The sequence below is a fragment of the Thamnophis elegans genome, chromosome 3 (genome assembly GCF_009769535.1).
Source record: "Thamnophis elegans isolate rThaEle1 chromosome 3, rThaEle1.pri, whole genome shotgun sequence".
NCBI classification, from domain to species: Eukaryota; Metazoa; Chordata; class Lepidosauria; order Squamata; family Colubridae; genus Thamnophis; species Thamnophis elegans.
The window spans coordinates 24,404,718-24,419,742 of record NC_045543.1 but is presented as its reverse complement, the minus strand read 5'-3'; the positions used below and the strand labels follow the sequence as shown (position 1 = coordinate 24,419,742).

Genomic DNA, 15,025 nt, shown 5'->3' with positions numbered 1-15,025 from the left:
AAGACCTGCACACTTACTCTAATGAGGGTAGGAAAAAGTGCATTTTCTTAAAGGAAGCATTGGCAACGCTTTTCTGTTTTGGATCCAAATAGTTGTACATCTTCATTTGTTTTTATAAAGAAGACAGCATAGAAACTAGCTGAATGTCCCTTAGGAGAGAGTTCCATAATTGCCTCTCCAATTAAGGAAGTCTATAATTAATTTTAAAAAACCATTAATAGTCCAGTCTTATTAACATCATCTGAGGAGACACTGCTCATGATCTGGTGAGCCAAAACTTCTGGTAATATCTCTCAAGATGATCAATGCATACATTGAACTTTATGGAGGGAGTGCTTTTATTATTAATGTTCTGTGATTTCATTTAGACATCCCCCTTAAGAATCAGTCACCATTTGTAGCTTCTGAAACATCTTCAAGGCTAGTCCTATATACTGAATATAAAAATAAGCTAATAGGATAATTACCAAGGCACATATCCTGGAGGCTAGAATTTGAAGGTGGTTCCTTAGCTGAGATAAACATAGGGTCTCTTTGGTATTGAGGCCAACTGTCCCTCTGCCAACAGATAAGAATCGGAAATATTTAAGATATACAATTGTTCTCTTGGAAGAAAAGCACTCTCATCTACTAGACTACAGGAAGCTTCCTAACGCTTTAGAGCCTGAAACAAAATTACTCAATTATTCCATCTAATATGAATTCAGCTTATGTTTTTGGAGCTCATCCATTCCATTAATGTTCTCAAGCAACTTTTAAGCACATATATAGTCTTTCCTTATTAAAATAGAAAGGAGTTAAGTGTCACTAAGACACTGATGAAACCAACATCTGGATAAACACCTCCAGCGATCTGAACATCAGGTCAAATTAAAAAAAATCTGTTAGTCCCCTAATTTAAATACAAAGTGTCCAAATAGAAGTTTCCCATTACAACTTTTTGGTTCCAGTCCCGCAGATAAAGCCAGGTAATATTGTCTTTCCAGTTCCATACCACTAAGTTGCTCAAGCCATATGCCACAATCAGTCATGTTAAAGAACTCTGAGAGTCAACGTTGTAGCACACTCCATGACTTTTTCTCTCCCTGTATGGTGATTGATATGGGCAACTAAGCAGTTTCTGGACTGTTTCCACCCTAAAGCGATCATGAAATGGATATAGATAATTGGTTTCTTCCACTTACGTTTGTATCTGGATGACCAGCACTTTTTAAAAAAAATGGTTAGTATTTATATGCCACTCTAACCTAAAGGGACTCTGAGCAGTTTATATGCCTCACTTATACAAGTGAAGTTAAAATTCAAAATAAACATGACAAATTATAATTACAAAACTTTGGTACCCTAAGTGTGAACCATGAAACTATGACAGGAACACACTACTTATTATCACTGTTCCCATATTTTGAAAAGTTAGATTATAACAGGTTTCATAAAATCTGTTATAACTGGGTGGGAGCTACTCTGATCTCAGGAAATATGCTGTTCCAAAGAAAGAGGGCTGTAACCAAGAAAACACAACTTCTCTCAACTAACACTAATTGGATACTTCCCCTCAGGGAAGAGTCACGTAAAAGAGTGTCTGCTGTTCCCAACCCTTGGAGATTTTCCAGAGAATAACAGATGAACGCTATCAGAAGCTGCTGAGTGGTGAGCTCAGTATAGATAATCTCACAAAATGTAGACTGAGTCATCTCCATAGGCCTTTTTCAGTTGGACTTGAGCGCCAAGTATATTTGAGCAGTTTTATTCATCCAGTGCCTTAAAAACTAATAGCAGCCCAACAAATGTTATTCTAGCCCATCTTTCCATAAAGAATACAGTTACTTAGTATTTTATTACTCTAATTTCTTTTGCTTCATTTCCCTGTACTTCCTGTACCACTTTGTAGACCAGTGGTTCTCAACCTTTCCAATGCCGCGACCCTTTAATACAGTTCATGTTGTGGTGACCCCCAATCATAAAATTGGTGTCTCGGTTCCTAAGACCATCGAATATATGTGTTTTCCGATGGTCTTAGGCGACGCCTGTGAAAGGGTCATTCAACCCCCAAAGGGTTCCCGACCCACAGGTTGAGAACCAGTGCTCTAGATCCTACTGGTTATATCTTAACAGCCACAAATGCAAATGCTTGGAGTTTAGGTACCTGTCCTAAACCACAGTTAAGACTGGAATTTTGGTTGCTAAGTGCTGCAATGACTGGATCTATTTTTTGTCATTGGGTGAATCACTGCAGTCATTAAGTAAATCATGCGGTCATAAAGGGATTCTGACATTCCCAATTGACCTTACTTGTCAGAAGCCAGCTGGGTAAATTACAAATTGTGATCCTGTGACCATAAGACACTACAGCAATCGTAAATGTAAGCTGCTTTCCAACCATCTGAATTGCAGTCACATCATTGGGAGTAGGGTGCAATGATCCTAACTTCAAGGATGGGGCATAAGTCACTTTTTATAAAGCCATTATAACTTTGAACAATCATTAAACAAACAATTATGTCAAGGACTACCTGTAAATTCTTTCCATTCATTCTTATGGCTTTTGCCGATGCTGTATTTGCTCAAGCATAACTGTTAATAAGAGAACAAGGCAGAGCAAGGAATATCCACCAGCCACCCCATATTTCTGTGCGTCTGATGGTCTGTGTCAGAGGGTAGGAAGGACACAGGAATTAATGCAGACATACACAGTGTTCTGTCAAAGTGATGTGTTATTGTTACAGGGCAAATAAAGTAAATGGTGCATATATTTCTTTATACAGTGATCTTAGCCAAGTAATATACTTAGGAATTCTTTTTTTCATATAGTTGCTAAATTTAATCATGGCTTTGTTAACTCTATTAGCATAGTAGTGCTTTCCCTTTCCACTCTTGGCTACAGAAGAGAGGGAAAGAGAAAAAAAAGAGCTTTTCCTAGACCTCTTGAAAAGCCAGCACCTTGGCCACACTTTTCCAAGCACTTTCCAGTACCACTCTGTTACTTGCAGCAGCCAATCTACTCTGCAAATCTCACTTTTTAACATTGCTTTCTCCTGCCTGGTCTTCAGATGCACATTCCTCCTTCCTTCGGGGATCCTCCTTCCAGCTACATTGCCTGCTTTCCACCATAGCTTCTTCGATCCTTGCTCCTTAAACATCATATAGCTCTTTCAATCCACACCAAACACATGGACTAATAGATAAAGAACTCTTCTCTCTGATGACTCTGCTCCTCCTAGATATTGAACTAGAAGACAGATGTGCTTGCTCACAGGTGTCTTAATTAATCCAAGAACCTCCTAGCTATTTGCATGACATCTGGCAAACAGACAAAACTTAACCTTGAGCCAAATTACAACCCTGTCTCAGTGTTGGCAGTGTCCTGCCACAGCCTGATCTCTTTATCTTTTGTTCTTCCTTGCTGTCTCATACCATTGCTAATGATGTTATGTCTGGACAATCCCATTTGTCCATTTTCAAGAAGGTACATATTTTTACCAAGATCAGGTAATTTGTATAAATGAATAGCACAATTACAGTAATCTAAATAATTTACCCAGAACTTCCTCACTAAAATTAATATAATTTTAGGATACTAACAATAATATACCCTTTCTACTCTTGCACTTTCACATTTCTCCTCTCTGTACTTCCTGAGATACTCCATATATATATAATAATATATTAGTGTGTTACATTCAATATTAATATTTTGTTGTATGGACAGAATTCTAAATAACCACATTTCATTCTTTGGTCCTCTGTTTTTGATTGTCTGAGACCGTGTGCCTAATCTTTTAGGGAAGTTAAAGTGAATAGGAACTGTAAGAAAGATAGAATTGTATTTTGGAACAATGAGTAGAGGAACTTAGAACAGATTTGCTGAAGAAACTATTGATCTGTATGATTCAATTTTGACAGTGACTTCATTGTAGTGCATATCAAAGCTAGTAAGACTTCTCAAGAGATGCTAAGGGACATCATAGAGACCACACAGTGAAAAAATGTAAAATAAGTAGACACGGAAGAACAGATTTGCTTCATACAATTTATGTTATGATTTATGTAATGGTCTCCCTTCAGCAGTCTTGGAGAGCAGATTCAGCAAAATTCTATTAAATGTTATGCTCATGTGATTCAGGTGAAATTAAATCTATGGAACATCTCTTTCTCTGCTACTTCAGCTGTTCTTTAAGAAATTGCCTGAACGAACTGAGCATTTATATGAATTTATATGTTATTTTACAGCAGACAGAGATTCCAAATGTACCTTCTAGTTGTCAATTTTGGCTTCTTAGCAACAAGTGTGTGCTGTTTAGAAGATCAACACTCTTGTATCAGAAAACTATCTCAGTATATGTGGGTGGACTTGAAGATGATAAAATGTTTATGAATTTATTAAGTTTGGTCTATGGTCATAATAAAGTTGTCATGATGTTTATTTACTATAATATTTTGCTCTGCAGGGAACAGGAATTGGATGCTAAGTTTATTATTTCAATGGAGAAAAATCAAACACAAATCACAAATTTAAAAGTGAGTATATTCAGCCACAATAGAAACATTTTTATTTTAGTTTATCATTCTGATTCTTTTCTTAACAAAATGTAGCAGACAAAATCACCATCAGAATTTAAAACCAGAAGATCAGGACAAGAGTCATGATGGTGCAGTGGTTAGAATGCAGTCTATAGGCTACTTCTGCAGTTTGTCAGTTAGATTATCACAGGTTCAAGGTTGACTCAGCCTTCCATCCTTCCGAGGTCGGTAAAATGAGAATCCAAATTGTTAGTGACTCTTAGATCACTTAGAGAGGGCTGTAAAGCACTGTGAAGTGGTATATAAGTCTAAGTGCTATTGCTATCATAAAACAAAAAAAAAGATTTGAAGAATTTAGTAGCACCTGATATATGGAAGTGGCAATTTTTATTATTTATTTATTTGTTTGTTTTTGTTTGTTTGTTTATGTATTTATTTATTTATAACACACTGCTGCACACTTTATACCAAACTGTGGAGTGTTCCGGAACACTTTCTTGTCTTTGATGTTTGGAAAGCATAAACGCTAGTATTATGATAATCAGGATATCAAACAAATAAGTAGGCTTGTGTCTTTTCACTTAATGTAAATGATAAAAGGCTGGAATATCTATTGAATCAGCCCATTAATTTTGAAAGAAATGTAACTCGATCACCTCCTTCTCTTCCTCTGAGTTTTCCTCTAACATGGTAGGAGTGATTTGCCAATCCTCGTGGATAAACAAATGCAGGTGGGGACTCTTATGAAATAAAAATAATGGATATATTAATAATATAGGAGGTGAGTAGTGGAGGATAAATTTTTCAAAATTGCTTTTCTTGAAGTATTTTTTAAATATTTAGGAAACAGATACGCACTAGCATATTCACCTCACTACATATTTGCCTCACATTTTAAAAGAAATGTACAGTGATTATCTTAACATAGATTGCAGTAGTAATTTGTTTGTTTATCCACTTATTAGATTCCAGAGGGAGGATCTGGGGACTTGGGAAGAGAGCGAACAAAAACATTTACATATGATTTCTCCTACTTCTCAGCTGATCCTGAAAGTTCAAACTATGCATCTCAGGAAATGGTAAGCTGCTGACATTAATGATACTCAAAGTGAAAACATAATTCCAATGTTTACTGTGTGATTGTTTGATAGATGATTTTAAAACTGCTTATTTCAACTGTTTAGTATGTACAAAATTACCTACACGTGTTGGCCATGCACATTTGTAGGTATATACCAGGGGTGGGTTCCTGCCAGTTCTAACCTCTTCTATAGAAGAGTTCCACAAATCTACCATGCCATTTAGAACTGGTTCCAGCTCCCTCCTCCCGCCCTACCACACCACGCTTGCCCCGCCCACCGCTCACTGATTGGCTGGCTCACCAATTGCCCTGCCCGCCTCTAAGAGTCCTATCTAAACCTTAAAGTCTTAAAGCTGTCAAATTTGAAAACCCCTGGGGTTTTTTCCCCTAAAGGGTTAGGGGTGCAATGGTCTTGTAACTTGACAGCTTTAAGACTTGCACACTTCAATGCCAGCGTTCCTGAGCCAACATGACTGGAGGAGAAATTCTGGGAGTTGAAGTCCACAAGTCTTAAAGCTGTCAAGTTTGAACACCCCTTGGGGTTTTTTCTAAAGGGTTAGCGGTGCAAGGGTCTTGTAACTTGACAGTTTTAAGACTTGCGTGCTTCAAATGCCAGTGTTTCTGAGCCAACATTTTGGTTGCTAAAAAAATTTGAAACCCACCACTGGTATATATATTCCCAATCCTAGGCAGACATACACATTCTTTTCCACTGTCATCTTTTGCTCTGGCCAGCAATATGAAATCAGGTAAACCTGCAATTCTATCACAAATGTATGTTAACTACCGCATCTTTCGGAGTATAAGACACACCTTTTTACCCCCCAAAAGAGGGTGAAAATCTTATACTCCGAATGTAGCTCCTCCCCCCCACCTGCTCCGCGCGTCACTTTTTTTGGGTTTCATGCGGTGGGGATCCTCACTTTCACGTGGCGCCTGATACCTGAGGCTGCCTGGGGAACTGCGATGAAAGCCTTTTCAATGAAAGTGTTTTGGGGCTGTAGGGTCCCCTCCCCGATTCCAAAAAGGGCGCCTGCAGAGGCCAAACAAGTGCATTGTGTTTCAGGTGGCAGGCAGTTCCAGCACGCGCTGCCACCTGAAAATGATTTCCTTCCCAGTTCCCTGGTGCACATTGCAGAGCCACGCGCCCTCCTCCTCCTCTAGAGACTCGCTGCTGTTTTCTCCTGGCCAGCAATGTCGGCTGGGGGAAGCAGGGAGAAACATGAGAGGGCAGCGCAGTCAGGTGAAGGCGCAGGAGCCGGGCGTGGGCACAGGGAAGGCAGATTAGAGGCAGCTGATTGCCAGCTTGTGGCTTGGTTGCTGGCCACCCGGAGTGGGCAGGCAGAAAAGGAAACCCACGCCGTGGCTCTATTAAGAAGCACCTGGGGCACTTCTTCGCCACTGACAGGGATGCTGGGCACCCCAATCGGGGTGGGGCACAATTTGGGGGTGGCAGGTGGGGCAGGAGATGGGGTGCTCGGCATCCCTGCCAGTGGCGAAGAAGTGCCCCGGGCGCTGCTGGACTCTCCCCTCCCCTCGCTCGTTGGGGCGGGGGTGGTGTAACTTTGCCTGACGCGCTGCCTCTCCTCTCCTGTCAGCTGTTATCCGGGAGAGGGGGTGCGAAACCATGGTCACTGGCAGCGACACTTAAGGGCGTGGGTTCTAAGAAGTGGCTGCCAGGGCACTTCCCTGCCACACCTGCCACCCCCAAATTGTACCCCACCGTGAAATGAGCATCTTAATAGACCCACGATGTGGGTTTCCTTTCCTGCCTCCGCACTCCGGGTAGAAAACCGGCAATCGGCCGGCTGCCTCTAATCTGCATGCCCTGTGTCCATGCCCGGCTCCTGCGCCTTCACCCGACTGTGCTGCCCTCTCGCTTTTCTCCTTGCCTTCCCCAGCCGACAGTGCTGGCCAGGAGAAAACAGGCAGCGAGTCTGTAGATGAGGAGGGTGTGTGGCTCTGCAATATGCACTGGGGAACTGGGAAGGAAAGCATTTTCAGGTGGCAGCGCGTGCTGGAACTGCCTGCCACCTGAAACACGATGCATTTGTTTGGCCTCTGCACGTGCCCTTTTTGGAATCGGCTGCAGCCCAAAAACTCTTTCATTGAAAAGGCTTTCATCGCAGTTCCCCAGGTAGCTTCGGGAATCAGACTCCAACTGAGGCAGCAAAGATGTTAGCCAGATGAATACTGATGGATGCTGCCGGGAAAGAGGCAGAAAGGTTTTTTTTCCTGATTTCCTCCCCCAAAATGAAGGTGCGTCTTATACTCCGGTGCATTTTATACTCCAAAAAATACAAAATCTTGCTTAGAAACTATTGTGCTTTTTTAAAAATTCTGATGTGTTGCATTGAATTTTTCTTTCCCTTGTATATGCAAAGGAATATAAATCATGCTTACGGTTTTTGAACAGATGTTTCAGTTTTATCAATAATTAACCTGGGCAGGAGTCCAAAAGTATAAATTGTTACTTTCACATTAATGACCTTAGGTTTAACCTGTATAATATTCATATAGGTTTCTTGGGTGACAAATTGTGAATGTAAGACATATTCCTTGCAATATTTTATGTCCTTATTATAATTCAAAAAATACATATTTTTTTAAAGAGAACAAAAAAGGAAAAGAAATAAGGAACCTGACCTGATTCTTAAGAAGAGCATCCAAGATTATGTCATAAAATATTGTACATTGCTTATTGTGCACTTGCGGAAATATATGAATTATATTTCTAAATACATATTTGACCTGACCATCTCGAATAAATGTTTGCTGTTAGTGTTCTTACAGTATGTTGTACTAAAAGAATTGTAATAGTTTACAGAAATGAATGAAAAGCATACTTTAAATTCTATTTTGAAATTGTATTTTACTTCCTTTCATTGTTGGATCCCCAGGTATTTAACAACCTTGGAATTGATGTCCTCAAATCTGCCTTTGAAGGTTATAATGCTTGTATTTTTGCCTATGGACAGACTGGATCTGGGAAGTCTTATACAATGATGGGAAATCCTGTAAGTTATTCATTTCAGAATACTTTTTAATAAGTTGATGCCTTTTGTATTATATTTATTTCCCAAATTGTTTTCCTTAGAAAACAGATAATTTTAAAAGTATTTTACATGTAGAGAGTTCTAACAACATCTGGCACAGATAAAAGCAAGAATTTAAAAAAAAAACATTTTTATTGTCCACCCCATACTTTCCTATAGGGAGGCTGTATTCCAAATCCGCTCACTAAAACAAGCCATATGGTGAGACCAAGGAGATGCATCTTCTTGGTGGTGATCTTTATCTTATGTAACATCCTTCCTTCCAAGATCTGGTTGGTCCTGATGGCATATATGTTTCCCAGAGTTATTTTGATTGAGCTTGGTAGCCATGCAAATATTGTAAACAAGTTAACTTGTTTATTTACATTTTAAGTATAACTAGACTTTAAGTATAACAGAGCCGAGGTGGCGCAGTGGTTAGGGTGCAGTACTGCAGGCCACTTCAGCTGACTGTTATCTGCAGTTCAGCAGTTCTAATCTCACCGGCTCAAGGTTGACTCAGCCTTCCATCCTTCCGAGGTGGGTGAAATGAGGACCCAGACTCGGGGGGCGATATGCTGACGCTGTAAACCGCTTAGAGAGGGCTGAAAGCCCTATGAAGTGATATATAAGTCTAACTGCTATTGCTAACTGCTAGACATGTGAGGAGCTATTTAGTGATACTAGCTTCCCCAAATTGTGTACATGGGGAACAATGAGTGATCAGGCTAAGTCCGAGGGAGGGGTCAAATATGTCATCAGTCTTGAGTCACTTTGGGCTTACAAGATATCTAAGTTCTGCCTCTGTTGACTGTTACCTACCACTAATTTGTTTTGACCATTAGTAGTTCAACTTTTTGTAGAGAGCTTAAGCTTGAAATAAACATATATATTCGTTTGAACTGCCTGGACTTGATAAGGAAGTTGGGAAAGTGACATTTGCTCATTCTTTTGCTCAACCTCCTCTAATAAAAAAATAAATTCTCCCCACTACCCAAAAGACAATTTAGAGAGATACAAATAGTTTTGAATCCAAGTGTTTCCCATTTTTGAATGGAATAGTTTTTGTATCAGTGACTTTTTTGTCATGCAATATCAATGTATTATTTTTTGTAGGGAGATACTGGCTTAATACCTCGGATCTGTGAAGGATTATTCAAACGAGTAAATGAGAAAACAAGATGGAATGAAGCCTCCTTTCGAACAGAGGTCAGGTATGTTTGCACGGAACAAATGTTTCTGAATTTATTTATCTTTTAACTGAGTTACCATTCTACACCTTTATTTAAAAATAAAACAAGCAATCTCTCCACAAATTCTGTTCTGTTTAGAGTTCATAAATGGTCTGATTGTTTTGCTCCATCTACTGCAGTCCTGTTTACCCTTCTTAAATACTGCCCATGAGAACTGATCAACATGTTAGCCCATTCTTTGTTATTTTCCCTAATTAGGGAGGCCTGATCTTTATTTCTGACCTCTTTGAAACAGTTGGAAGCATAACTGAGTCTCTTCTAATGACTGGGCATTTTGAAAAATCTGCTCTAGAGGGTTGATGGTTTCTCTGAAATAGTATGACAGATGACATACAGGCTACATAGGGAAGGGCAAAATCAGACCAGCCTTTTTCCTTGGAGAGTTGCAACTAAACTATTAATCTTGATTCAGTGGAATAGATGGAATTTTAAACTTGAATAATATTTTGATATATAGCACATTTATTTCTTATTTCAGTTACCTGGAAATTTACAACGAGCATGTCAGGGATTTACTGAGGCGCAAGTCTTCCAAAACAAATAATTTAAGAATTCGTGAACATCCAAAGGAGGGACCTTACGTTGAAGGTGGGTTTTAAATAATGAATACAGTTCCATTCATTGGATATCTGTGTGTATGTATGAATGCAGAAATCTGCCTTGGTTATAAACCTCTATGATCCATAGTAAGTTTATGTCGCTTCACCCTAATCGGTGAAATTTGGTTTTTTTAAAAAATCTGGAGTTGATGTTCTATTAACTGATTGGAAACGACTGATGAGTCTGCCATATAAATTAGGCAGTTGTGATAGAAGAGCACTTATTAGAATATAATTGGCGTAATATATTCTTTTCCAGTTTATGTCATGGGGTATTAAGAATAAAAAATGTTTAGGAAGACTGCAGATTTCTTTTCAGGTTGATGATCCCTACATTTCAGGTTGTAAATCCCTATATTCACAGCAGTCTCTCCCTCTCTCTCTCCATATGTATGTGTGTGTGTGTGTGTGTGTGTGTGTGTGTGTGTGTGTGTATATATATATATATATATATATATATATTTCACACACACACACACACACACACACATATATATACACACACACACACACACACACACACACACACACATATACATACAATACACACAGTGTGTGTATGTATGTATGTATGTATGTATGTATGTATGTATGTATATGTACATATGTTCATCCATGGAGTTCTTACATTGTTTTCTCTACTTTTGTGCAGTAGCATTGAATTAGAAATACTAATAGGAAGAGAATACTGAACTTAAAGTGACCCACACAAAGAAATTTGGAACCCACTTCTGGTAACTGTAGGAAGGAAAAAGAGGAAACTCTGTATTTATCTACAGTAATGATAAGAACATTATTAACAGCTTTTAAAATGTAGTATTATTAATCTGAGATCTTTGTGTCTTATGTTTAATTGATTAATACATAAACATCTTACTTACATTTTTTTTTCAGATCTGTCAAAACACTTAGTACAAAATTATAGTGATGTAGAGGAACTTATGGAAGGTGGGAATATAAATCGAACCACTGCTGCAACTGGGATGAATGATGTTAGCAGCAGATCCCATGCCATTTTCACAATCAATTTCACTCAGGTAAGAAAAAAAAATCTTGGTGATTTTTTTTTACATTGAATTTTTGAGTTTCAACTCAAATTCAATTGTCATTTAATTTGAGGAAAAAAAGAAAAGAAAATATTTGCTTTCTAATAAATTAAATGGCAGTTATCTTTTCCTGATATGTGTAAACTGTATAGTATGTATACAATGTGTGACTGGATATGATAATTTATTTTAGTTTTACTTTTAACACTACACTTGATAGGAATGTGGAAGAATGATAGCATTTCTTTCAGGCCTTTTTCCTAACTCTAAATATACTTGAATTGAATTGAATTGAATGAATTTATAGGCCGTTTTATACTTGTTGTTTAATCCTACTATTAGTTGCACAGGTTTTTTTTAAAACTATTGGGCTAATATTTGAAATGGGGCATGAAGTGGTGCAGTGGTTAAAGGGCCATATTAGGAGTGGGGATATCCACGTTCCAGTTCTCCCTTAAACATGGAAGCTATCAGGGTGATCACCGATCAGACTGTCCTTCTCGGCCCTAATCAGCATCAGTCTTTACAAGTCAGATAAAAATTAACATTCTCCATTGCATCTTGCATTGATATTTCTTTTGTAAGAACTAGGTGAGCTGAGTGTAAAACACTCGAGCCCTACAGCTCTGCAGGACAAATGCTAAGAAAGACAAGTAGAATCTGGGAATACTATTAACATGGTATTTACCATAAAAATTGTTGAGCTGTCTAATCAGAGTCTCAATATCTATTCTGATTATATTTGAACAAGATGAAATGGTATTTTTAAGAAAGGAAATAAATAAAACACCATTTTTAATAGACTGAATAAAAAACATTTTATTATTTTATTGATTATTTTATGTAGACTTGTTATTACAGATACATAAATACACAAATTCAATTTTATATTTTTTTCAAGGCATTCCAGCACATTCTATTTTTGTTCAATTCCAGTTTTTGGAAATATGGTATGGAAAAAGAAGTGATTAAATTTTTTTTCAAATAATTTATGGGAAATGTGTATATATAAACCTTACAAGATTGCACTCACCTTTAAAGCCCTACATGGCTTAGGGCCTGGATATCTACGGGATTGTCTTCTGCCACATACCTCCAGCGACTGATAAGATCTCACAGGGTGGGCCTTCTCCGGGTGCCGTCAACTAGACAATGTCGTTTGGCGGCTCCTCGGGGGACAGCCTTCTCTGTAGCTGCTCCGGCCCTATGGAACGAACTACCCCCAGAGATCCGGACCCTCCCCACTCTTGCGGCCTTCAAAAAGTCTATTAAGACCTGGCTTTTCCGGCAGTCCTGGGGCTGTTGACCTCTTGAATGAGGTCCAGCCTCACTACGGTTGAGTGTGTTGTGTTTTAACCTGCTTTGTTTTCTTTACTTTTTATACTTTTTAGTACTTTTTAAATTGTTTTTTATGTAAGCCGCCCGGAGTCCTTCAGGATTGGGCAGCATATAAGTTTATTAAACTTAAACTTAAACTTAAACTCATTTTATATGTGTGTGTGTATGAAATTTCATTGCATAACTACATAGTTTGGTCAGTGTCAATCAATAGCTTGTTATAAGAGCAAATTTATTGTTTAAAAACTGCTATTTTAAAAATATAACTTGAAAACCCATTGGGAATCTTTGCAGTACCAGAATCTTTCTTTATGAATGGGAATTCACTGTGGAAACTAAAACTCTTATTTTAAGAGCTACCAATGAAAATATTTGGGTATGTTCAATATGTTAATTCCCAGGCATTTTATACATACCTTTTTGAAGCAAGTATATTTTAGAAAAGAAAAACAATGTATATTTGATCTCTTTTTAGCTTAGTTTATATATTTGAAATTAAAAGTACAATTTAAAGGGATTAAAATATTATTCAAAGATGATGTCTCTAATATACTAACATATACAGTACATTAAAATTGAAACATATAAAATGTTTTGCTACCACCTCTGCAACTCTTGTTTTTAATATTCAAGGTATTGATTGTATTTGGTTCTTGTTATTTTTCCGTAGGCTAAGTTTGACACTGAAATGCCATGCGAGACTGTCAGCAAGATACATTTGGTAGACTTAGCTGGAAGTGAGAGAGCAGATGCCACTGGTGCCACAGGTGTCAGATTAAAAGAAGGAGGAAATATAAACAAATCCCTAGTTACTCTGGGAAATGTAATTTCTGCCTTAGGTATATCCCTTGCTTTATGTTTAATTCATTGCAAAACTGAATTAACTCATTATCTATCCCTCTATAAAAATGGCATGTTTCTTTTTTCATAGCTGATATATCTCAGGATGCCTCAAACCCTCTTATAAAGAAAAAACAAGTATTTGTGCCTTACAGGGATTCTGTGTTGACATGGCTTTTGAAAGATAGCCTAGGAGGAAATTCTAAAACAATAATGATTGCAAGTAAGTGTGTTTTCATTTATGTGAATGTTCTTCTATCTATTTTAGAAACATTTTCTGTGGGTTAAATTGACTAGCATGGCATAGAGTATGATCATTAAACAGTTGTACTGAGAATACAATATTGTTATATTACTCTTAATAATGTAACCTTTATATCTAAGCTTTAATATGGGCCTACATAGAAGTGGAGAACAAATAATGAAGAGTCCATTTTGGTCATAATACCTTTCATAATAAGGTTCGAGGTCCTAGAGAATTGTAAGAAAATCATACTTTTTCATAGACATTTGGAGTCATTTCCAAGCTAGTGAAATATAATAAGTTTCCCATTAGAGCCATGTGTCGAAATGACAACTGCATTAATAATTTTTCATAAATGCCATTCTGACCATAGCAGCAATAGAAACCATTTGCTTTTTCTCTACTCATAAGGAGTTTCTAAGACTTCTAAATGAAACTTGGTATTGATAACAGGTAATTTTGAAATCTTTTTTCTCAGCTATATCACCTGCTGATGTCAATTATGGAGAAACATTGAGCACCCTTCGCTATGCAAACCGAGCTAAAAACATAATCAACAAACCTACCATTAATGAAGATCCAAACGTCAAGCTTATTCGTGAACTACGAGCTGAAATTGCCAGACTAAAAACTCTGCTTGCTCAGGGGAACCAGGTTAGGGAGCACTGATTTCACAATCTTTAATAGCATCTTCTGTTTTACATTATACTAATGTGTGTACATCAGTTCTAGACTTTTTAAAAAAACAGTTCACAATCTTTTCCTCAGAGATACTGCAGGAGTTTCAAATAGATTATGCTTTCAAAATAAGGATTGTGTTCCCTACAGAAGAACATATCCCCCTTAGATAATCCAATCAGTTCAGTTAATTAATTCTTTAATTTGTTTGCTATTGTGTTTCATTTTAGAAAGAAAAATGAGTAAGTACATATACAGTTCCACAACTATACAGAAATATAATGTAGATTGGGGATCCTCGACACCCAGGCTGTGGCCCATTACTGGGCCTTTAGCCATTTGGAACCGGGCCGCAGACGTGGTGGGTGAGCATGTGTGTGTGCATGCACC

At 37.8% G+C, this 15,025-nt stretch overlaps 1 protein-coding gene across 6 annotated transcripts in view; it reads left to right on the top strand.

The window, feature by feature from the left end:
• The window catches only part of KIF16B (kinesin family member 16B), a 144,130-nt gene that overhangs the window by 4,738 nt on the left and 124,367 nt on the right, over window positions 1-15,025 (top strand). For all 6 annotated transcript variants that reach the window (XM_032214485.1, XM_032214486.1, XM_032214488.1 and 3 more), the window contains exons 2-10: window positions 4,449-4,518; window positions 5,487-5,600; window positions 8,503-8,619; window positions 9,754-9,851; window positions 10,369-10,478; window positions 11,384-11,526; window positions 13,544-13,712; window positions 13,805-13,936; window positions 14,436-14,611. In XM_032214485.1, coding sequence (XP_032070376.1) covers window positions 4,449-4,518; window positions 5,487-5,600; window positions 8,503-8,619; window positions 9,754-9,851; window positions 10,369-10,478; window positions 11,384-11,526; window positions 13,544-13,712; window positions 13,805-13,936; window positions 14,436-14,611 — 1,129 coding nt within the window. The remainder of the gene's footprint in view (window positions 1-4,448; window positions 4,519-5,486; window positions 5,601-8,502; window positions 8,620-9,753; window positions 9,852-10,368; window positions 10,479-11,383; window positions 11,527-13,543; window positions 13,713-13,804; window positions 13,937-14,435; window positions 14,612-15,025) is intronic.